The following is a 22,371-nucleotide window of genomic DNA, read 5'->3' as shown; positions in this document are numbered from 1 at the left end:
ATTGGGGCCTGTGTATTAACTGGGGCCTGTGCATTGATTGGGGCCTGTGTATTAATTGGGGCCTGTGTATTAACTGGGGCCTGTGTATTAATTGGGGCCTGTGTATTGGTTGGGGCCTGTGTATTGATTGGGGCCTGTGAATAATTGGGGCCTGTGTATTAATTGGGGCCTGTGTATTGGTTGGGGCCTGTGTATTGATTGGGGTCTGTGTATTAACTGGGGCCTGTGTAATGTTTATTGATTGGGGCCTGTGTATTGATTGGGGCCTGTGTATTGATTGGGGCATGTGTATAAATTGGGGTCTGTGTATTGATTGGAGCCTGTGTATTAATTGGGGCCTGTGTATTAACTGGGGCCTGTGCATTGATTGGGGCCTGTGTATTAATTGGGGCCTGTGTATTAACTGGGGCCTGTGTATTAATTGGGGCCTGTGTATTGATTGGGGCCTGTGTATCAACTGGGGCCTGTGTATTAACTGGGGCCTGTGTATTAACTGGGCCCTGTGTATTGATTGGGGCCTGTGTGTGGATTGGGGCCTGTGTATTGATTGGGGCCTGTATATTGATTGGGGCCTGCGTATTGATTGGGGCCTGTGTATTGACTGGGGCCTGTGTATTGATTGGGGCCTGTGTATTGATTGGGGCCTGCGTATAGCCGCCCGGTCCTGCGTTCCCTTCTTGATTTTCCCTCTTCTCCGACCCCCCCAGAGAATCGAGGCCTTCACCATCTCGAGGGGCTTGAGGTATTTCGGGCAATCGGTGGACGGCACCATGGACGTGACGGGTGACGGGCTGATGGACATCGCGGTGGGAGCGCTGGGGAAGGCCGTGCTGCTCCGGTAAGGAGTGGCCAGGGTGGGGTAGGGTGTGGGAGCCGGGGGGGGGCCGCACACAACTGGGACGTGGACCCTCTCACCCTCCCCTCCCCTCGTCATCGAACGCCACCAGGGATGGGAGAGTCGATTTCAGGTCAATCCCATGATCGGAGGGGTAATAGACCCAGGGAAAGGGGGCGGTGAAAATTGATAGTCCGGGAATGGGAGCTCCCAATGGCGTCCATGGGACCGTAGACGCCCACCCAGAGAGGGGCAGACGGGGCCCTGGGCTTAACGTCTCGCCCAAACCGTTCGCCTCACCGCTGTCGCCGGGATCTTGATTTGCCTCGCCCCTGAAAGCGATGGGTCGGGGGTGGGGGTGCGCGAAGGGAGATGCAAGAGGGAACCAGAGGCACCCCAGGCTCGGCTATTTCTCCCAGCGAGGCTGGCGGCCATCGTGCGAGCCAACGCCAGACTGGAATCGAGTCACGTTTGCTGACGCCACCAAGATGCAAAGATAGTGTCGACTGTGGTCAGTTCTGGGCACCGCACCCCAGGAGGGAGATATATCGGCCTTGGAGGGGGCGCAGAGCAGGTTCACCAGAACGATACCGGGGGGCTAAAACGACGAGGCGAGGTCGCACAGACTCGGCTTGTGTTCCCTCGAGCGTAGAAGATTAAGGGGGAGGATCTAATCCAGTTCCCTTTCGGAGGCCATGATTGAATCTGCCTCCACCTCCCCCTCGGGCAGTGCATTCCAGATCCTCACCACTCGCTGGGGAGAAAAGTCTCTCCTCATCTCACCTTTGGTTCTTTTGCCAATCGCCTTAAATCCGTGCCCTCTGGTCCTTGACCCTTCCGCCAATGGGAAGAGTTTCTCTCCATCTACTCTGTCTGGACCCTTCATGATTTTGAACCCCTCGATCAAATCTCCTCGCGACCGTCTCTGTTCCAAGGAGAACAACCCCAGCTCCTCCAGTCTGTCCACCTCACTAAAGTCCCTCATCCCTGGAATCATTCTAGTAAATCTCTTCTGCACCCTCTCTGAGACCTTCACATCTTTCCTAAAGTGCGGTGCCCAGAACTGGACACCAGTTGTGGCCCAACCAGTGTTTTATAAAGGTCCATCATGACTTCCATACTTTTGTACTCTCTGCCTCTATTTATCAAGCCCAGGATCCCGTCTGCTTTTTCAACCACTTTCTCAACCTGCCCTGCCACCTTCGACGATTTGTGCACAAATACCCCCAGATCTCTCTGTTCCTGTACCCCCTTTTAGAGTTGTGTCCTCTGATGATCTGACTGAATGGCGGAACGGGCCCGAGGGGCTGAATGGCCTCCTCCAGCTCCTGTGTTGCGAGATTGCGTGTGAGCCAGTGGTCAGTAGCCTGTTGGTTGACAGTAACTCTTCCCTTCTAGCTCCAGGCCAGTGTTGAATGTGACCTGGAAGGTGTCCTTCAGTCCAAAGGAGATCCCATTGCAGAACTTCTGCACGGAGGGCCCCTTCAACGGGAAAAGGCTCGTCAGCAACCTGTCCATCTGTTTCGACGTGACGCCTGTGACGCGGGCCAACCAAGGTACGTTATCCGCCATTTTAAAGCCGTTCCATCGAGGCCGGGGCAACGTGACGGAGATCGAGGAAGGAGGGCACCTTTCGAGGGGGTGGAATTCCAGAGAGAGGACCAAAAAGGACCCTTGAGAAGAGGTCACGTCAACTCTTAAAAGGAAGGAACTCCCATTTCGACAGGGTCTTTCACCACCTCAGGATGTCCCAAAGCTTCACAGCCAATGAAGTGCGGTCACTGTTTGTAATGTGGGGAACATGGCAGCCAATTTGCGCACAGCAAGATCCCACAAACAGCAATTTGAGAATGACCCAGATCATCCGTTTTTTTTTTTAGTGATGTTGGTCGAGGGATAAATGTCGGGGCCCCAGGACCCCCGGGGAGAACTCCCCCCTGCTCTTCTTCCAATAGTGGGCCGTGGGATCTTTTACGCCCGCCCGAGAGGGGCAGACGGGGCCCTCGGTTTAACGTCTCGTCCGAAAGACGGCACCTCCCACAGTGCGGCGCTCCCTCAGTACTGACCCTCCGACAGTGCGGCGCTCCCTCAGTACCGACCCTCCGACAGTGCGGCGCTCCCTCGGTACTGACCCTCCGACAGTGCGGCGCTCCCTCAGTACCGACCCTCCGACAGTGCGGCGCTCCCTCAGTACCGACCCTCCGACAGTGCGGCGCTCCCTCAGTACTGACCCTCCGACGGTGCGGCGCTCCCTCGGTACCGACCCTCCGACAGTGCGGCGCTCCCTCGGTACCGACCCTCCGACAGTGCGGCGCTCCCTCGGTACCGACCCTCCGACAGTGCGGCGCTCCCTCAGTACCGACCCTCCGACAGTGCGGCGCTCCCTCAGGACTGACCCTCCGACAGTGCGGCGCTCCCTCAGTACCGACCCTCCGACAGTGCGGCGCTCCCTCAGTACTGACCCTCCGACAGTGCGGCGCTCCCTCAGTACTGACCCTCCGACAGTGCGGCGCTCCCTCGGTACTGACCCTCCGAGAGTGAACATCCCCCACCATGTGATTCTGGTTGTCCAAGTCTCGTTTCTCCTCCCACATTCAGGAACTCCACTCTCCATCCTGACCTATCACTTGGAGCTGGATCCCTCCAGGCCGATGGGAAGAGCCGTGTTTGAGTCGACCGAGAGGCCCTTCACCAGGAACCTGACCGTTACCGAGGGGACAAACTGCGTGGAGCATCAGATCCACCTTCTGGTGAGGCTCCACTGTGGTACCCAGGCCTCAGGCCTCAGGCCTAAATTAAATCACAGGCCCCAGAGGTGTCAAGGGCACCAGGGAACCCCTCGAGGGAATACGAGCCTAGTCTGTGCGACCTCTCCTCGTCATTCCAGTATCGTTCTAGTGAATCTTCTCTGCACCCCCTCCAAGGCCGATATCTCCTCCCTGGGGTGCGGTGCCCAGAACTGAACGCAGGTCTCTCCAGATGGGGGTCTGTAGATCTGGAGCATCACCTCCCCCACTTTGTATTCCAGCCCCCTCTTGAGATAAAGGCCAACCTTTCCCATTGGCCTTATTTTTGGTCCGCTCGTGATTTCTGTCCTTAAAACCCCCTCAATCTCTCCTCCCTCCCTCCCTCCTCCATCTCACCCTCTCACCATCTCCTTCTATCCCTCTCTCCCTCATGTGTTCATCCAGCTTCCCCTTAAATCCATCTACACTCTTCACCTCAATTACTCCTTGTGGGAGCGAGTTCCACATTCTCACCGCTCTCTGGGTGAAGAAGTTTCTCCTGAATTCCCGATTGGATTTATTAGTGACTATCTTATATTTATGGCCCCCCCCCTAGTTCTGGTCTCTCCCCCCACAATTGGAAACATATTCTCTACGTCTACCCTACCGAACTCTTTCATAATCTTAAAGACCTCGATCAGGTCTCCCCTCAGTCTTCTCTTTTCTCGAGAAAAGAGCCCCAGTCTGTTCAATCTTTCCTGATAGTTTGTAAACCCACTACCCCTACTCTGTCTGCAAAACTCCTCACCAATTGCCTCCCCATGTCAATAACCTGCTTCCAATTCCACCCTCTCTCATTTTTGCGAACAGCCTTTCATGTGGAACTTTTGTCAAATGTCTTCTGGAAGTCCATATAAACCACATCCGCCGACTTTCCCTTATCTGCCACGCTAATGAGCCCCTCCCAGCTAGCCATGGTGAATATTTTATTTGGGGGCCTGCCCGGCCCTGCTCTGACCCCTGTCTTGCTCCCTCTCGCAGGCCTGCGTCGAGGACTACCTGGCCCCCATCGAGCTGACCATCGATTTCTCCCTGATGCCGACAGCCCTCAAAAAGGCACAGGGACTTCTGCCCGTCTTAAACAGCCAGTGCAACAGGACGCTCCTGGCGCTGGTGAGTCCCGGGGAAGAGGGGCTTGTGTGGGGCGAGCGGCCAGGGAGGAGAAGGAGGGTGGGGCTGGCTGATTCACCGAGGGGAGAGGGCGGTGAGGAGGGGTCGGGAGTTAAGGATGATTCCTTCCAGTTCGATTTAACAGCTCCTGATTTCTTTTCAGCTCCCGATGGAGAAGGATTGTGGGGAAGATGGACATTGTACTGACCACCTCAGTGTGAACTTTCACCTCGGCGGGTAAGAGATCAGCCCCCATCCCCCCCATCTCCTCCGTCTTTCCCGAAGGGCGAGGGAGGGATGGAGGGAGGGCCACCCGTGGAATTTCGGGACATCGCTGGGACCTCTCGGCCTCTCGCTGCCGTGTTGGGGAGGAGTTTATGGGGGGGAGGAGGAGGAGGAGGAGGAGGGAGAGGAGGAGGGGGTTAGGGAGGGAGGGAGGGGGAGTGAGGGAGCCGGATTGGGGAGGGAGAGGGAGAGGGGATCAGGGAGGGAGGGTGAGTGGGGGAGCTGGGTTGGGGAGGGAGAGGGGGAGGGGGGAGGCGATTGGGGAGGGAGGGGGAGAAGGAGGGGATTAGGGAGGTAGGAAGCATTGGGGGAGGGGATTAGGGATGGCGGCAGAGTGGGAGAGAGCATTAGGGAGGGAGAGGGAGAGGGGGAGTGGATTTGGGAGGGAGAGGGAGGGGGACGGGATTAGGGAGGGAGGGGGAGGCGGGGGAGCTGGATTGGGGAGGGAGAGGGAGAGTGGATAAGGGAGGGAGGGGAAGAAAGAGGGAGTGGATTAGGGAGGGGGGAGAGGGGGTGGGAAATCCCGAGTCAATTAATATAACCATCACACTACCCCACCCCCGATACCCTCCCGCACTGTAACCCTCCCGATTCTGGATGAGCAATGCCACTGGATATCCACTAGCGGGGTATATAATTCTGCGTTCGTTCTGTAGGGGGCGACACCTATGGAGGGGAAGCGGGGGGATCACGTGTGACTATATTGACCACATCCTGATCTCTTTAACCTCCTCTCCCACCCCTGTTCTTTTCACCCCGGACAGGATGGGGAGGGTGTTGGTGGGGAATTCCTCGGTGTTGGACATCAGCCTCTCCTTGGAGAATCTGGGAGAAGATTCCTACAAGACGACGATGGTCCTGTCCCATCCGCCCGGCTTCACGTTCAAGAAGTTTAACAATGAGCAGGTAACCAGGTTCTTTGTCCACATGGGTGGCCTCACGAGAAGTTGGCAGAGATTTGAAAGGGAAGAAAAGGAATTTGCATTTATACAGAATAACGTTCTCCATCTCAAGATGTCCCAAAGCCCCTTTCACCATCTCAGGATGTCCCAAAGCCTCTTTCACCATCTCAGGATGCCCCAAAGCCCCTTTCACCATCTCAGGATGTCCCAAAGCCCCTTTCTCCATCTCAGGATGCCCCAAAGCCCCTTTCTCCATCTCAGGATGCTCCAAAGCCCCTTTCTCCATCTCAGGATGCCCCAAAGCCCCTTTCACCATCTCAGGATGTCCCAAAGCCCCTTTCTCCATCTCAGGATGCCCCAAAGCCCCTTTCACCATCTCAGGATGTCCTAAAGTCATTTTCACCATCTCAGGATGTCCCAAAGCCCCTTTCTCCATCTCAGGATGTCCTAAAGTCACTTTCACCATCTCAGGATGTCCCAAAGCCCCTTTCACCATCTCAGGATGTCCTAAAGCCACTTTCACCATCTCAGGATGTCCAAAAGTCCCTTTCTCCATCTCAGGATGTCCCAAAGCCCCTTTCTCCATCTCAGGGTGTCCAAAAGTCCCTTTCTCCATCTCAGGATGTCCCAAAGCCCCTTTCTCCATCTCAGGGTGTCCAAAAGTCCCTTTCTCCATCTCAGGATGTCCTAAAGCCCCTTTCTCCATCTCAGGGTGTCCAAAAGTCCCTTTCTCCATCTCAGGATGTCCCAAAGCCCCTTTCTCCATCTCAGGATGTCCCAAAGCCCCTTTCTCCATCTCAGGATGTCCCAAAGACCCTTTCACCATCTCAGGATGTCCCAAAGCCCCTTTCTCCATCTCAGGATGTCCCAAAGCCCCTTTCTCCATCTCAGGGTGTCCCAAAGCCCCTTTCACCATCTTAGGATGTCCCAAAGCCACTTTCATCACCTCAGGTTGTCCCAAAGCTCATTTCACCATCTCACGATGTTCCAAAGCCCCTTTCACCATCTCAGGATGTCCCAAAGCCCCTTTCTCCATCTCAGGATGTCCCAAAGCCCCTTTCTCCATCTCAGGGTGTCCCAAAGCCCCTTTCACCATCTTAGGATGTCCCAAAGCCACTTTCATCACCTCAGGTTGTCCCAAAGCTCATTTCACCATCTCACGATGTTCCAAAGCCCCTTTCACCAGCTCGGGAGGTCCCAAAGCTCCTTTCTCCATCTCAGGATGTCCCAAAGTCCCTTTCTCCATCTCAGGATGTCCCAAAGCCCCTTTCTCCATCTCAGGGTGTCCCAAAGCCCCTTTCACCATCTTAGGATGTCCCAAAGCCACTTTCATCACCTCAGGTTGTCCCAAAGCTCATTTCACCATCTCACGATGTTCCAAAGCCCCTTTCACCAGCTCGGGATGTCCAAAAGTCCCTTTCTCCATCCCAGGATGTCCCAAAGCCCCTTTCTCCATCTCAGGATGTCCTAAAGCCACTTTCACCATCTCAGGATGTCCTAAAGCCACTTTCACCATCTCAGGATGTCCCAAAGCCCCTTTCTCCATCTCAGGGTGTCCAAAAGTCCCTTTCTCCATCTCAGGATGTCCTAAAGCCACTTTCACCATCTCAGGATGTCCCAAAGCTCCTTTCACCATCTCAGGATGTCCCAAAGCCTCTTTCATCATCTCAGGATGTCCCACAGACCCTTTCTCCATCTCAGGATTTCCCGAAGCCTCTTTCTCCATCTCAGGATGTCCCAAAGCTCCTTTCTCCATCTCAGGATGTCCCACAGACCCTTTCTCCATCTCAGGATGTCCCAAAGCCCCTTTCTCCATCTCAGGATGTCCCAAAGCCACTTTCTCCATCTCAGGATGTCCCAAAGCCCCTTTCACCATCTCAGGATGTCCCAAAGCCCCTTTCTCCATCTCAGGATGTCCCAAAGCCTCTTTCTCCATCTCAGGATGTCCCAAAGCTGCTTTCACCATCTCAGGATGTCCCAAAGCCTCTTTCATCATCTCAGGATGTCCCACAGACCCTTTCTCCATCTCAGGATTTCCCGAAGCCTCTTTCTCCATCTCAGGATGTCCCAAAGCTCCTTTCACCATCTCAGGATGTCCAAAAGCCCCTTTCACCATCTCAGGATGTCCAAAAGCCCCTTTCACCATCTCAGGATGTCCCAAAGCCACTTTCTCCATCTCAGGATGTCCCAAAGCCCCTTTCACCATCTCAGGATGTCCCAAAGCCCCTTTCTCCATCTCAGGATGTCCCAAAGCCTCTTTCTCCATCTCAGGATGTCCCAAAGCTCCTTTCACCATCTCAGGATGTCCCAAAGCCTCTTTCATCATCTCAGGATGTCCCACAGACCCTTTCTCCATCTCAGGATTTCCCGAAGCCTCTTTCTCCATCTCAGGATGTCCCAAAGCTCCTTTCACCATCTCAGGATGTCCAAAAGCCCCTTTCACCATCTCAGGATGTCCTAAAGCTCCTTTCACCATCTCAGGATGTCCCAAAGACCCTTTCACCATCTCAGGATGTCCCAAAGCCCCTTCAACCATCTCAGGATGTCCCAAAGCCCCTTTCTCCATCTCAGGATGTCCCAAAGCCACTTTCTCCATCTCAGGATGTCCCAAAGCCACTTTCTCCATCTCAGGATGTCCCACAGACCCTTTCACCATCTCAGGAGTTCCCAAACAGCCTTTCACCATCTCAGGATGTCCCAAGGAAACAAAGAAAGAAACAAAAAGAGAGAGAAAAGGAAAGAAAGAAAGAGGGAGAGAGAGAAAGAAGGAAATGGGGAGAGAAAGAAAGAGAGAGAGAGAAAGAGATTGAGAAAGAAAGAGAGAAAGAGAGAAAGATGAACTCCCATTTCTCCAGCCCCTTTCACCACCTCAGGATGTCCCAAAGTGTTTCACACCCAATGAGGTACTTTTTGAAGTGAGGTCACTGTTGTCATGTAGGAAACGTGGCAGCAACCAATTTGTGCACAGAAAGATCCCACAAACAGCAATGTGATAAATGACCAGATCATCTGTTTTTTTTTGGTGATGTTGGTCGAGGGATAAATCTCGGCCCCAGGACCCCGGGGAGAACTCCCCCCTGCTCTTCTTCCAATAGTGTCCGTGGGATCTTTTACACCCACCTGAGAGGGGCAGACGGGGCCCTCGGTTTGACATCTCATCCCGAACGATGGTCTCTGAAAACGACCGGTACTGACGTCAATCTTGTCACCTCATCTCTCCCCAGGCCACCCAGGTGGACTGTGCCTCCAGCCTCAACTCGACTGGGATCCAAGTTGAGAACTTTTCCTGCAACGTCAGTCACCCCATCTTCAGGAGCAACCAGACGGTAGGATTTAGTCTTCACCATCGTCTTCCATTCCGCAGGGTCCCTCCTATCCTAAAATAGGAGGAGGCCATTCAGCCCCTCGTGTCTGCTCCCCCAATCAATCAGATCGTGGCTCATCTGTACACAGGAACAGGAGGAGGCCATTCTGCCCCTCGAGCCTGCTCCCCCAATCAATCAGATCCTGGCCGATCCATACATGGGAACAGGAGGAGGCCATTCTGCCCCTCGAGCCTGCTCCCCCAATCAATCAGATCCTGGCCGATCTGTACATGGGAAGAGGAGGGGGCCATTCAGCCCCTCGAGCCTGCTCCCCGCCACTCAATCGGATCCTGGCCGATCGGTACATTCCCACAAAATGTCCTCACTCAGCCTTTCAGAATGATTCTTTTTTGTTTGAAAGGCGAACTTTGTTCTGACCTTTGAAGTCTCCGACCAATCGACCTGGGAGGAGAGCGTCCCGCTGAAGGTCATCGCCAACAGGTAGGAGACTGGCTCCGTGTGCAGTGGGAAGGCAGCATGAGCGAGTTCCTGATCTCGGTCTGGTGGCGAGGGGAGAGACGAGGGTGGTGGGTGGGTGGAATGAACCAGCCCAGATACTTTGTCGAGCAGTTGATTCGGGGGTGGATAGAGGGGCTGATCAGGGGCCACACCTCACGTCCCGTCCAGACCAGGAGACGAGATCGTGGGAGCACCAGGAGCCCAAGTCGGGGCACCCAATGCCTTGTATCTAGCCCGTGCTGTACCTGTCCTGGGAGTGTTTGATGGGACAGTGTAGAGGGAGCTTTACTCTGTATCTAACCCTGTACCTGCCCTGGGAGTGTTTGATGGGACAGTGTAGAGGGAGCTTTGCTCTGTATCTAATCCTGTACCTGCCCTGGGAGTGTTTGACGGGACAGTGTAGAGGGAGCTTTACTCTGTATCTAACCCTGTACCTGCCCTGGGAGTGTTTGATGGGACAGTGTAGAGGGAGCTTTACTCTGTATCTAACCCTGTACCTTCCCTGGGAGTGTTTGACGGGACAGTGTAGAGGGAGCTTTACTCTGTATCTAACCCTGTACCTGCCCTGGGAGTGTTTGACGGGACAGTGTAGAGGGAGCTTTACTCTGTATCTAACCCTGTACCTGACCCTGGGAGTGTTTGATGGGACAGTGTAGAGGGAGCTTTACTCTGTATCTAACCCTGTACCTGCCCTGGGAGTGTTTGATGGGACAGTGTAGAGGGAGCTTTACTCTGTATCTAACCCTGTACCTGCCCTGGGAGTGTTTGATGGGACAGTGTAGAGGGAGCTTTACTCTGTATCTAACCCTGTACCTGACCCTGGGAGTGTTTGACGGGACAGTGTAGAGGGAGCTTTGATCAGTATCTAACCCTCTACCTGCCCTGGGAGTGTTTGATGGGACAGTGTAGAGGGAGCTTTACTCTGTATCTAACCCTGTACCTGCCCTGGGAGTGTTTGACGGGACAGTGTAGAGGGAGCTTTACTCTGTATCTAACCCTGTACCTGACCCTGGGAGTGTTTGACGGGACAGTGTAGAGGGAGCTTTACTCTGTATCTAACCCTGTACGTGCCCTGGGAGTGTTTGACGGGACAGTGTAGAGGGAGCTTTACTCTGTATCTAACCCTGTCCCTGCCCTGGGAATGTTTGATGGGACAGTGTAGAGGGAGCTTTACTCTGTATCTAACCCTGTACCTGCCCTGGGAGTGTTTGATGGGACAGTGTAGAGGGAGCTTTACTCTGTATCTAACCCTGTACCTGCCCTGGGAGTGTTTGATGGGACAGTGTAGAGGGAGCTTTACTCTGTATCTAACCGTGTACCTGCCCTGGGAGTGTTTGATGGGACAGTGTAGAGGGAGCTTTACTCTGTATCTAACCCTGTACCTGCCCTGGGAGTGTTTGATGGGACAGTGTAGAGGGAGCTTTACTCTGTATCTAACCCTGTACCTGCCCTGGGAGTGTTTGATGGGACAGTGTAGAGGGAGCTTTACTCTGTATCTAACCCTGTACCTGACCCTGGGAGTGTTTGATGGGACAGTGTAGAGGGAGCTTTACTCTGTATCTAACCCTGTACCTGCCCTGGGAGTGTTTGATGGGACACTATTTTGGACAGGGACGATGACGTTCCATGTGACTGAGATTGGATGTAATTCCTCTTCTAGTGACAATGAATTGAGGATTCTGGACAACAATTTTCACACGGAAAGTATCCCAGTTCTGTACACTGTGAAGGTCATTATCACCAGGTGAGATGAGAACAACTCTGAGTATTTATACAGCGGCTTTAACGGGGTGAAACCTCCCAAAGGGGCTTCACAGGAACGTAAATCAGGCAACATCTGGACCCTGAGCCACATCCGGAGATATTAGGACAGCTGACCAAGAGCTCGGTCAAAGAGGGAGGTTTTAAGGAGCGTCTTAAAGGAGAGAGAGAGGGAGGCGGTGAGGTTTAGGGAGGGAATTCCAGAGCTCGGGGCCCGGGCGGCTGAAGGCACGGCCGCCAATGGTGGAGCGATGGGAGTCAGGGAGATGGACAAGAGGCCGGAATCGGAGGAGGGCAGAGATCTCGGAGGGTTGTAGGGGCTGGAGGAGGTTACAGAGATAGGGAGGGTGAGGGGGGGCGAGGGGGCCATGGAGGCCGCGCTGTCCTGCGATCAGTTCAGATTCCCCGGCCGGGGGGGGCGGGGGGTTATGTCATCGTTGCCTCCCCTCGGCCGCGCTTCTGGGAGGACGCCAAAGAGTTTCCTCACCCGGGGACGTCGGGACAGGCCGCGAAACTGGATTTAGGCCCGAGTTAGGCCCACGGAACCCGCCGGCCGGGTTCAAAGGCCGCCGGGGCCCGGCTGGTCCCTGGGGTGAAGGGTCACGGCCTTGCGGGAGGGCGGGGTGGGGGAAGGGGGGCGAGGGTCCGGGGAACGGGGGGTTTTACGAACGGCGGGAGGCGGCCATTTCGAATAACCCCGGCCGGACGACGGCACTGGAGCGGTTGTAACTTTCTCTCCCTCTCTCTCTCTCTCTCTCTCTCTCCCCCACAGCGTGAGGAGCACCCGGTACGTAAGGTTGATGGAAAACGAGGAGGAGGCGCAGACGGTGCGACACACTTACAAAGTACGTCCTCGGACCCCCTTCCCCCGTCAGCCCTGGGCTCCGTTTCGACCGGCTGCCCCCCTCCTCTCGGGCACGGGGAGAGCGATGGCCGGCCGGCGGGGAGCTCAGGGCGGCCGAGGCCCCCCCCGCGAGTTTGGGAACGGTCCCCCTCCAAAACCCCGGGAGATCGACCAATGTACCAAACGTAACATTTCCAAGTTTGCAGACGACACAAAGCTGGGGTGGAATGTGAGCCGTGAAGAGGATGCAAAGAGGCTCCAATGTGATTTAGACAAGTTGGGTGAGTGGGCAAGAACATGGTAGATGCAGTATAATGGGGATAAATGTGAGGTTATCCACTTTGGTTGTAAAAACAGAAAGACATTATCTGAATGGAGATAGATTGGGAAAAGGGGAGGTGCAACGAGACCTGGGTGTCCTTGTACACCAGTCGCTGAAAGCGAGCATTCAGGTGAGGCAAGCAGTTAGGAAGGCGAATGGTATGTTGGCCTTCATTGCAAGAAGATTTGAGTACAGGAGCAGGGATGTCTTACTGCAGTTATACAGGGCCTTGGTGAGACCACATCTGGAGTATTGCGTGCAGTTTTGGTCTCCTTATCTGAGGAAGGATGTCCTTGCCATGGAGGGAGTGCAACGAAGGTTTACCAGACTGATTCCTGGGACTGACGTACGAGGAGAGATTGGGTTGACTCGGCCTGTATTCACTCGAGTTTCGAAGAATGAGGGGTGATCTCATCGAAACATATAAAATTCTATCAGGGCTCGACAGACTAGATGCAGGGAGGATGTTCCCGATGGCTGGGGAGTCCAGAACCAGGGGTCACAGTCTCGGGATACGGGGTCGGCCATTTAGAACCGAGATGAGGAGAAATGCCTTCACTCAGAGGGTGGTGAACCTGTGGAATTCTCTACCACTGAAGGCAGTGGAGGCCGAGTCATTAGATGTATTCAAGAAGGAGATAGATATATTTCTTAATGCTAAAGGGATCAAGGGATACGGGGAAAAAGCAGGAACAGGGGACTGAGTTAGACGATCGGCCATGATCATTTTGAATGGCGGGACAGGCCCGAGGGGCCGAATGGCCTACTCTTGCTCCTATTTTCGAAACTAGTCCAGGAGTTCACTCTGGCCCCGTTGTCAGCTCACAGACCATCCCCAAAGCCCCCCCCCCTGCTGGCCGGCCTCGAACCTTGCTCCCCTCCCTAACCATCAACTCATCTTGCTTAGAAAAAAAATGTCTTTTCGCTCTGCCTTCAAGGTGGAAAACCTCGGGGGTCGTGGCCTTCCGGTCAACGTGACGTTCCGGGTGGAGACGGGCCGTCGGGCGAGATGGGAGATTCAAGACCGGGTCCAGAGCGAGCCGGTGGGTATCGCGGGAGAGGGCCGAGATCAAAGGGGGGCCCGTCAGCTCAAGGTGGGATGGGGCGAGGCGGCTGGAATTCAAAGGGAGGAGGGGGGGAGAGATGATGCTCCAGTTATACTCAGCTCTGGTCGGACCCCCATCTGGAGAGACCCCGTTCAGTTCTGGGCACCGGACCCCAGGAAGGAGATATCGGCCTTGGAGGAGATGCAGAGCAGGTTCAGCAGAGCGATAGCGTTTTTCAAAAAATTTTGTTTGTGGGATCGCTGGCGAGGCCGGCATTTATTGCCCATCCCTAATCGCCCCTTGAGAAGGTGGTGGTGAGCCGCCTTCTTGAACCGCTGCAGTCCGCCTGGTGAAGGTTCTCCCACAGTGCTGTTAGGAAGGGAGTTCCAGGATTTTGACCCAGCGACGATGAGGGAACGGCCGATATATTTCCAAGTCGGGATGGTGTGTGACTCGGAGGGGAACGTGCAGGTGGTGTTGTTCCCATGTGCCTGCTGCCCTTGTCCTTCTAGGTGGTAGAGGTCGCGGGTTTGGGAGGTGCTGTCGAAGAAGCCTTGGCGAGTTGCTGCAGTGCATCCTGTGGATGGTCCACACTGCAGCCACAGTGCGCCGGGGGTGAAGGGAGTGAATGTTTAGGGTGGGGGATGGGGTGCCAATCAAGCGGGCTGCTTTGTCCTGGATGGTGTCGAGCTTCTTGAGTGTTGTTGGAGCTGCACTCATCCAGGCAAGTGGAGAGTATTCCATCACACTCCTGACTTGTGCCTTGTAGATGGTGGAAAGGCTTTGGGGAGTCAGGAGGTGAGTCACTCGCCGCAGAATACCCAGCCTCTGACCTGCTCTCGTAGCCACAGTATTTATATGGCTGGTCCAGTTAAGTTTCTGGTCAATGGTGACCCCCAGGATGTTGATGGTGGGGGATTCGGTGATGGTAATGCCGTTGAATGTCAAGGGGAGGTGGTTAGACTCTCTCTTGTCGGAGATGGTCATTGCCTGGCACTTATCTGGCACGAATGTTACTTGCCACTTATGAGCCCAAGCCTGGATGTTGTCCAGGTCTTGCTGCATGCGGGCTCGGACTGCTTCATTATCTGAGGGGTTGCGAATGGAACTGAACACTGTGCAACCATCAGCGAACATCCCCATTTCTGACCTTATGATGGAGGGAAGGTCATTGATGAAGCAGCTGAAGATGGTTGGGCCTAGGACACTGCCCTGAGGAACTCCTGCAGCAACGTCCTGGGGCTGAGATGATTGGCCTCCACCAACCACCACCATCTTCCTTTGTGCTGGGTATGACTCGGGGGGGGGCTAAAAGGATTAAATTATGAGGCGAGGTTGCATGGTCCAGGCTCCCTCGAGTGTCGAAGATTAGTGGGGGGATCTAATCGAGGGGTTTATAGGATTCGATAGGGCGGATGGAAAGAAACTATTTCCTCTGGTGGGGGGAGGCCAGAACCTTAAAATCAGAGCTCGGGCCGTCCAGGGGGTGACGTCAGGAAGGATTTCCTCACACAAAGGGGGAGTGGGAATCTGGAACTCGCTCCCCCCCAAAAACGCTGTAGATGTTTGGGGGTCAGTTGGAGCTTTCAGGACTGGGATCGGTAGATTATTATTGGGTGTCGAGGGAGACGGAAAAAATGGAGCCGAGGGCCAGATCGGCCGCGATCCAACCCGACGAAGGAACAGGCTCGAGGGGCTGAACGGCCTCCCTCCTGTACTCGGCGGGACGAATTGCCGGGGGGGGGGAGTTGTTGACTTAAACCGATCTTTCTGCTCCCCCCTCCCCCGACAGGCGGACGGTTCAGAGTGCGTGGCGCTCGACGGCCCAGGAGAGGTGGCGGAGAGCGAGGATTGGACAAAACCGGGGGTAAGTCAACCGGGAGGGGGGGGGCGGGGGGAAATCTCTGCCCTCCTGAAACTCAGCCGCCATTTGAGGGGGTTGGTGGAACCGAGAGACGAAACGATGAAGGAACATCCTTCCCCTCTCTTGGACGCGTCCCAAGGTGCCAGGAGTCACCCTCAAACTGAGCTTCCCGTTGCCCATCCACTGTGGTTCAGACTCCCTCATGATCTCGCTCCCCCCTCTCCGCTCCATCACCGGGACCGCCGATGACCCAGTTCCGTCTCTGCCCCCTGCCTCAGCTCGTCCGCTGCCGAAGGCCTCGTCTGCGGACTTTGTCACCTCCAGACTCCGCGACTCCAATGCTCTCCTGGCCCGGCCTCCCACCTTCGACCCTCAGTAGCCATCAGCTCATCTGCTGCCCCCCTCCACCGTATCCTGACTCGCACCCATCACCCCCTCTCCCCGTGCTCGCTGGACCCACACTGCCTCCTCGTTCCCCCAACCCCTCGATTTTAAATCTCCGTCCTCCTGTTCAAATCCCTCCGTGGCCCCTCGCACCCCCTCTCCCTGTCTCTGTAGCCTCCTCCAGCCCCGACAACCCTCCGAGATCTCTGCCCTCCTCCGATTCCGGCCTCTTGTCCATCCCTTCGCCCCACCATTGGCGGCCGTGCCTTCAGCCGCCCGGGCCCCGAGCTCTGGAATTCGGAGGGTCGGTACTGAGGGAGCGCCGCACTGTCGGAGGGTCAGTACTGAGGGAGCGCCGCACTGTCGGAGGGTCGGTACTGAGGGAGCGCCGCACTGTCGGAGGGTCGGTACTGAGGGAGCGCCGCACTGTCGGAGGGTCGGTACTGAGGGAGCGCCGCACTGTCGGAGGGTCGGTACTGAGGGAGCGCCGCACTGTCGGAGGGTCGGTACCGAGGGAGCGCCGCACTGTCGGAGGGTCGGTACCGAGGGAGCGCCGCACTGTCGGAGGGTCGGTACTGAGGGAGGGCCGCACTGTCGGAGGGTCAGTACTGAGGGAGCGCCGCACTGTCGGAGGGTCGGTACTGAGGGAGCGCCGCACTGTCGGAGGGTCGGTACTGAGGGATATTAATCGAGGTTATTTTCTCTCTCCCGGTACAGGCTATGATTGCCTCTAAAACCATCTCCTGCCGTGTACGTTTGCTGGAGGCCAATGGCTCGGTTCTGTTCACCATCAGCGGAGCTGCACGATCGATGAGCTCGGTAAGAGGCCTCAAAATCTTGGGGGTGCGGGTGGGACGGCCTCTGATCGGGGTCAAAATCGACCCCATTGAATGTAAAAGGAGGGCGGCGGATGGTGATCTGGTGTTAGGCCTGATTTAGGCCGTGATAGGTCCAGAGTTAGGCCTGAATTGGGCCTGATTTAAGCCTGAATTGGGCCTGATTTGGGCCTGATTTGGGTCTGATTTAAGCCTGATTTAGTCCAGAATTGGGCCTGATTTAAGCCTGATTTGGGCCTGAATTGGGCCTGATTTAAGCCTGAATTGGGCCTGATTTGGGCCTGATTTGGGTCTGATTTAAGCCTGATTTTGTCCTGAATTGGGCCTGATTTAAGCCTGAATTGGGCCTGATTTGGGTCTGATTTAAGCCTGATGTAGGCCTGAGTTGAGCCTGGTTTAGGCCTGATTTGGGTCTGATTTAAGCCTGATTTAGGCCTGAGTTGAGCATGATATAGGTCTGAGTTGGGCCTGATTTAGGCCTGATTTAGGCCTGAGTCGGGCCTGATTTAGGCCTGATTGAGGCCTCATTTAGGCCTGAGTTGAGCCTGTTTTAGATCTGAGTTGAGCCTGATTTAAGCCTGATTTAGGCCTGAGTTGAGCCTGATTAAAGCCTGAATTGGGCCTGATTTGGGTCTGATTTAAGCCTGATGTAGGCCTGAGTTGGGCCTGATTTAGGCCTGGGTTGAGCCTGATGTAGGCCTGAGTTGGGCCTGAGTTGGGCCTGAGTTGAGCCTGATTTAGGCCTCATTTAGGCCTGAGTTGAGCCTGATTTTGGCCTGGGTTGGGCCTGATTTAGGCCGGAGTTAGGCCTGATTTGGGCTCATCTCGATCGAGCAGGTCAAGGCCGCCATCTCAGATTGACGACGTTGGGCGGGACGGGAGAGGTGGAGTCGAACGGATTCGAAACCCGTCGATCGTTCGTGGGGGGCGGCGAGGAAAGTTCCAGAAGGAACGGGGACAATGGCCTCGCCTCTCTCCCCTACCCACGCCCCTCTTTATCTCTTCCCCAGCAGCTGGAGGGGGACGGTGATCTGGGGATGACCAGCAGGGCCAACGTTACCTTGGACCAGAGGAGATATGTGGATATCTATTACCCCAGGAGTCACCAGGCCCAGGTATTTACCTCGCGCTGTGCCGTTTCTGCTCGAACGGGATTGGCGGTGGAGGGAAGGGTGAGGGAGTCTTGCCTCCATCGTTGTAGGAGGCTGTTGGATTGCTCTGCCTTGTAGCTCTGAGGAGCTCCGTGGAGGACACAGGGGTAGGGCAGAGGCCCCACGGTGGAGGACAGCAGGGAAAGGCCGAGGCCCCACGGTGGAGGGGAAGGGCAGAGGCCCCACGGTGGAGGGGAAGGGCAGAGATCCCACGGTGGAGGGACACCAGGGGAAGGGACTGAGCCCCATGGTGGAGGACAGCAGGGAAGGGCCCAGGCCCCACGGTGGAGGGACACCAGGGGAAGGGACTGAGCCCCACGGTGGAGGACAGCAGGGAAGGGCCCAGGCCCCACGGCGGAGAGGGAGGGCTGAGGCCCCACAGTGGAGGGGAAGGGCTGAGGCCCCACGGTGGAGGGGAAGGGCAGAGGTCCCACGGTGGAGGGACACCAGGGGAAGGGACTGAGCCCCACGGTGGAGGACAGCAGGGAAAGGCCGAGGCCCCATGGTGGAGGGGAAGGGCAGAGGCCCCACGGTGGAGGGGAAGGGCAGAGGTCCCATGGTGGAGGGACACCAGGGGAAGGGACTGAGCCCCACGGTGGAGGACAGCAGGGAAAGGCCGAGGCCCCATGGTGGAGGGGAAGGGCAGAGGCCTCACGGTGGAGGGGAAGGGCAGAGGCCCCACGGTGGAGGGACACCAGGGGAAGGGACTGAGCCCCATGGCGGAGGACAGCAAGGAAGGGCCCAGGCCCCACGGTGGAGGGACACCAGGGGAAGGGACTGAGCCCCACGGTGGAGGACAGCAGGGAAGGGCCCAGGCCCCACGGCGGAGAGGGAGGGCTGAGGCCCCACAGTGGAGGGGAAGGGCTGAGGCCCCATGGTGGAGGGGAAGGGCTGAGGCCCCACGGTGGAGGGGAAGCGCCGAGGCCCCACGATGGAGGGACACCAGGGGCAGGGCCGAGGCCCCACGATGGAGGGACACCAGGGGCAGGGCCAGGGCCCCACGATGGAGGGACACCAGGGGCAGGGCCAGGGCCCCACGATGGAGGGACACCAGGGGCAGGGCCGAGGCCCCACGATGGAGGGACACCAGGGGTAGGGCCGAGGCCCCACGATGGAGGGACACCAGGGGTAGGGCCGAGGCCCCACGATGGAGGGTCACCAGGGGCAGGGCCAGGGCCCCACGATGGAGGGACACCAGGGGCAGGGCCGAGGCCCCACGATGGAGGGACACCAGGGGTAGGGCCGAGGCCCCACGATGGAGGGACACCAGGGGTAGGGCCGAGGCCCCACGATGGAGGGTCACCAGGGGCAGGGCCAGGGCCCCACGATGGAGGGACACCAGGGGTAGGGCCGAGGCCCCACGATGGAGGGACACCAGGGGTAGGGCCGAGGCCCCACGATGGAGGGTCACCAGGGGCAGGGCCAGGGCCCCACGATGGAGGGACACCAGGGGCAGGGCCGAGGCCCCACGATGGAGGGACACCAGGGGTAGGGCCGAGGCCCCACGATGGAGGGACACCAGGGGTAGGGCCGAGGCCCCACGATGGAGGGTCACCAGGGGCAGGGCCAGGGCCCCACGATGGAGGGACACCAGGGGCAGGGCCGAGGCCCCACGATGGAGGGACACCAGGGGCAGGTCCAGGGCCTCAGGTTTACAAGGCCCAGTTTACACTCTAGTTTCATCCCTCGACCAACTCCTGAAGCAGTTTGATCTCCTCCCAACAGGCCACAACGCAGATCGAATTCCAGAAATATTTCAGCGCCAAGTGGATTATTATCGGGAGTATTGTGGGCGGCCTCGTGCTGTTAATTCTTATTGTGTTTGGACTGTACAAGGTAGGGCCTGTTCATTCATTGCTTCCAATGGGCTCTGCTGTCCACCTCTGCTCCTCACTCACCCCTTTCTCATCAGTGGCCCAGTCGTCCTCCCCTCCGAGTCAGAAAGTCGAGGGTTCGAGCCCCGCGCGCACTCCAGAGACTCGAGCCCCACAATCCAGGCCCAACACTCCCCGGCCGCCCAATACCGAGGGAGCCCCGCACTGTCGGAGGGTCGGTACTGAGGGAGCGCCGCGCTGTCGGAGGGTCGGTACTGAGGGAGCGCCGCACTGTCGGAGGGTCGGTACTGAGGGAGCGCCGCGCTGTCGGAGGGTCGGTACTGAGGGAGCGCCGCGCTGTCGGAGGGTCGGTACCGAGGGAGCGCAGCACTGTCGGAGGGTCAGTACTGAGGGAGCCCCGCACTGTGGGAGGGTCGGTACTGAGGGAGCGCCGCGCTGTCGGAGGGTCGCTACTGAGGGAGCGCCGCTCTGTCGGAGGGTCGGTACTGAGGGAGCGCCGCGCTGTCGGAGGGTCGGTACCGAGGGAGCGCCGCACTGTCGGAGGGTCGGTACTGAGGGAGCGCTGCACTGTCGGAGGGTCGGGACTGAGGGAGAGCCTCACTGTCGGAGGGTCGGTACTGAGGGAGCGCCGCACTGTCGGAGGGTCGGTACTGAGGGAGCGCTGCACTGTGGGAGGGTCGGTACTGAGGGAGCGCCTCACTGTCGGAGGGTCCGTACTGAGGGAGCGCTGCACTGTCGGAGGGTCGGTACTGAGGGAGCGCCACACTGTCGGAGGGTCAGTACTGAGGGAGGGCCGCACTGTCGGAGGGTCGGTACTGAGGGAGCGCCGCACTGTCGGAGGGTCGGTACTGAGGGAGCGCCGCACTGTCGGAGGGTCGGTACTGAGGGAGCGCCGCACTGTCGGAGGGTCGGTACTGAGGGAGCGCCGCACTGTCGGAGGGTCGGTACTGAGGGAGCGCCGCACTGTCGGAGGGTCAGTACTGAGGGAGCGTCGCACTGTCGGAGGGTCGGTACTGAGGGCCGTTATTTCCGTTGCTGGTTTTGATCCTTTCTTGTTGTGTTTTTTTCCCCCGAATCGGATGCAGTGCGGATTCTTCAATCGGAGATTCAAGGGCAAGCAGTGCGACAGCGAAGGGGAGGCCAGCAATCCGATGAACACGGCAACCGATGAATTGGCCACGCCTACCGACCAGGTCACCGCGCCAACCGACCAGGTCACCGCGCCAACCGACCAGGTCACCGCGCCAGCCGACCAGGTCACCGCGCCAGCCGACCAGGAGTGAGGCCAAACAGTCCCGCGAATGAATCTGAACCGGGGCAAGGAGCTCTTTCCTCATCCTAAATCGAGTCCCGAAGAGTTTTTTTCAAAAAATCTTTTCTTCCCTACTCTGCCCTCGACCCAGGGACTGTTGGGGTCTGAGGTGGGGAGCGAGGAGCGAGGAACGAGGATTCGGCTGTGGGGGGGGGGGGGGCGGGGGAGGGAGGGGTAAGTTTTCGTTCGCTCGAGTGTATCCCAGGATTCCACGAGCCTGCCAACAGAGAGTCACTTCCTGTTGGCCTGTGCTCACTTCCTGTCACACTTCTGCGTGCCCGTTGGCTGGCCGTCCGCAACGCCACGGGGGACCTGCTTCTATGAATGTCGCGCGCGCCTTCTGTTAGTGTCGACCGATGCGTCACACACCGTTGTAGCTGTTGCTTGAACATGAGCACTGCCACGGGAGATCTGCAATTAGTACAATAAATGCCTTGCCTGCAGGAGACACTTCCTGTCGCACTCTAAAGCTCGTCATTTGATCACCTGGCTTCTCCCCGAGGGGTACGGTCAGCAATTATTATTCAGCCCCGGCCAATACAGCTGCAGTTGTCCTCCAACTGACCTCAGGATGTGCCAGGGATTTACAAGCAGTCGCCCATTTAAAGGCGGGGCAGTGGGATTAGTTTGGGGATCGATACAGGGCTATGGGGAGAGAGTGGGGCAGTGGGATTAGTTTGGGGATTGATACAGGGCTATGGGGTGAGAGTGGGGCAGTGGGATTCGTTTGGGGATCGATACAGGGCTATGGGGAGAGAGTGGGGCAGTGGGATTAGTTTGGGGATTGATACAGGGCTATGGGGAGAGAGCGGGGCAGTGGGATTAGTTTGGGGATCGATACAGGACTATGGGGAGAGAGCGGGGCAGTGGGATTAGTTGGAACCATTATTGGATGGAAACTCATGTGCAGCACTCCCCAGTCGCTCAGCCACACAAAGAGATCACCCTCCAGATTGCTACTGCTTTATTGCCCCTCAGAAAACAGTCTTTCCCTTGATTTCAATGTCTCCCGGTTACAAAAATATTGTCTCGTTGAGCTGAGAGGCCCTTTCCCCCTGGCTGGCGAGTCTCACACTGAGGGGCACAGTCCCAGGATGAAGGGGTCGGCCATTCAAGACTGAGATGAGCAGGAATTTCTTCACTCAGAGGGTGGTGAATCTTTGGAATTCTCTCCCCCAGAGGGCTGTGGATGCTCACTCGTTGAGTATCGATGAATTTCTGGACTCTCGGGGAATCGAGGGATACGGGGATCAGGCGGGAAAGTGGAGTTGAGG

General features: G+C 57.0%; 1 protein-coding gene across 3 annotated transcripts in view; it reads left to right on the top strand.

The window, feature by feature from the left end:
- The window catches only part of LOC137318078 (integrin alpha-X-like), a 72,724-nt gene extending 51,179 nt beyond the window's left edge, over nt 1-21,545 (top strand). Inside the window, exons 15-30 of one of the 3 annotated variants that reach the window (XM_067981043.1) lie at nt 708-838; nt 2,234-2,391; nt 3,434-3,585; nt 4,603-4,734; nt 4,895-4,968; nt 5,781-5,922; nt 9,143-9,244; nt 9,645-9,724; nt 11,403-11,486; nt 12,276-12,348; nt 13,608-13,712; nt 15,508-15,582; nt 16,681-16,782; nt 17,813-17,914; nt 19,676-19,786; nt 20,871-21,545. In XM_067981043.1, coding sequence (XP_067837144.1) covers nt 708-838; nt 2,234-2,391; nt 3,434-3,585; nt 4,603-4,734; nt 4,895-4,968; nt 5,781-5,922; nt 9,143-9,244; nt 9,645-9,724; nt 11,403-11,486; nt 12,276-12,348; nt 13,608-13,712; nt 15,508-15,582; nt 16,681-16,782; nt 17,813-17,914; nt 19,676-19,786; nt 20,871-21,068 — 1,821 coding nt within the window. In that variant the 3' untranslated portion in view covers nt 21,069-21,545. Of the gene's footprint in view, nt 1-707; nt 839-2,233; nt 2,392-3,433; nt 3,586-4,602; nt 4,735-4,894; nt 4,969-5,780; nt 5,923-9,142; nt 9,245-9,644; nt 9,725-11,402; nt 11,487-12,275; nt 12,349-13,607; nt 13,713-15,507; nt 15,583-16,680; nt 16,783-17,809; nt 17,915-19,675; nt 19,787-20,870 lie in introns of all 3 variants that reach the window. The other 2 variants (XM_067981042.1, XM_067981045.1) reach the window with 2 other exon arrangements.
- Nucleotides 21,546-22,371: the final 826 nt, after the last annotated feature.

The sequence above is a fragment of the Heptranchias perlo genome, unplaced genomic scaffold, assembly GCF_035084215.1.
Source record: "Heptranchias perlo isolate sHepPer1 unplaced genomic scaffold, sHepPer1.hap1 HAP1_SCAFFOLD_641, whole genome shotgun sequence".
Classification (NCBI taxonomy): domain Eukaryota; kingdom Metazoa; phylum Chordata; class Chondrichthyes; order Hexanchiformes; family Hexanchidae; genus Heptranchias; species Heptranchias perlo.
Note: the sequence above shows the minus strand (reverse complement) of the source record. Positions and strands in the feature narration are given on the sequence as shown.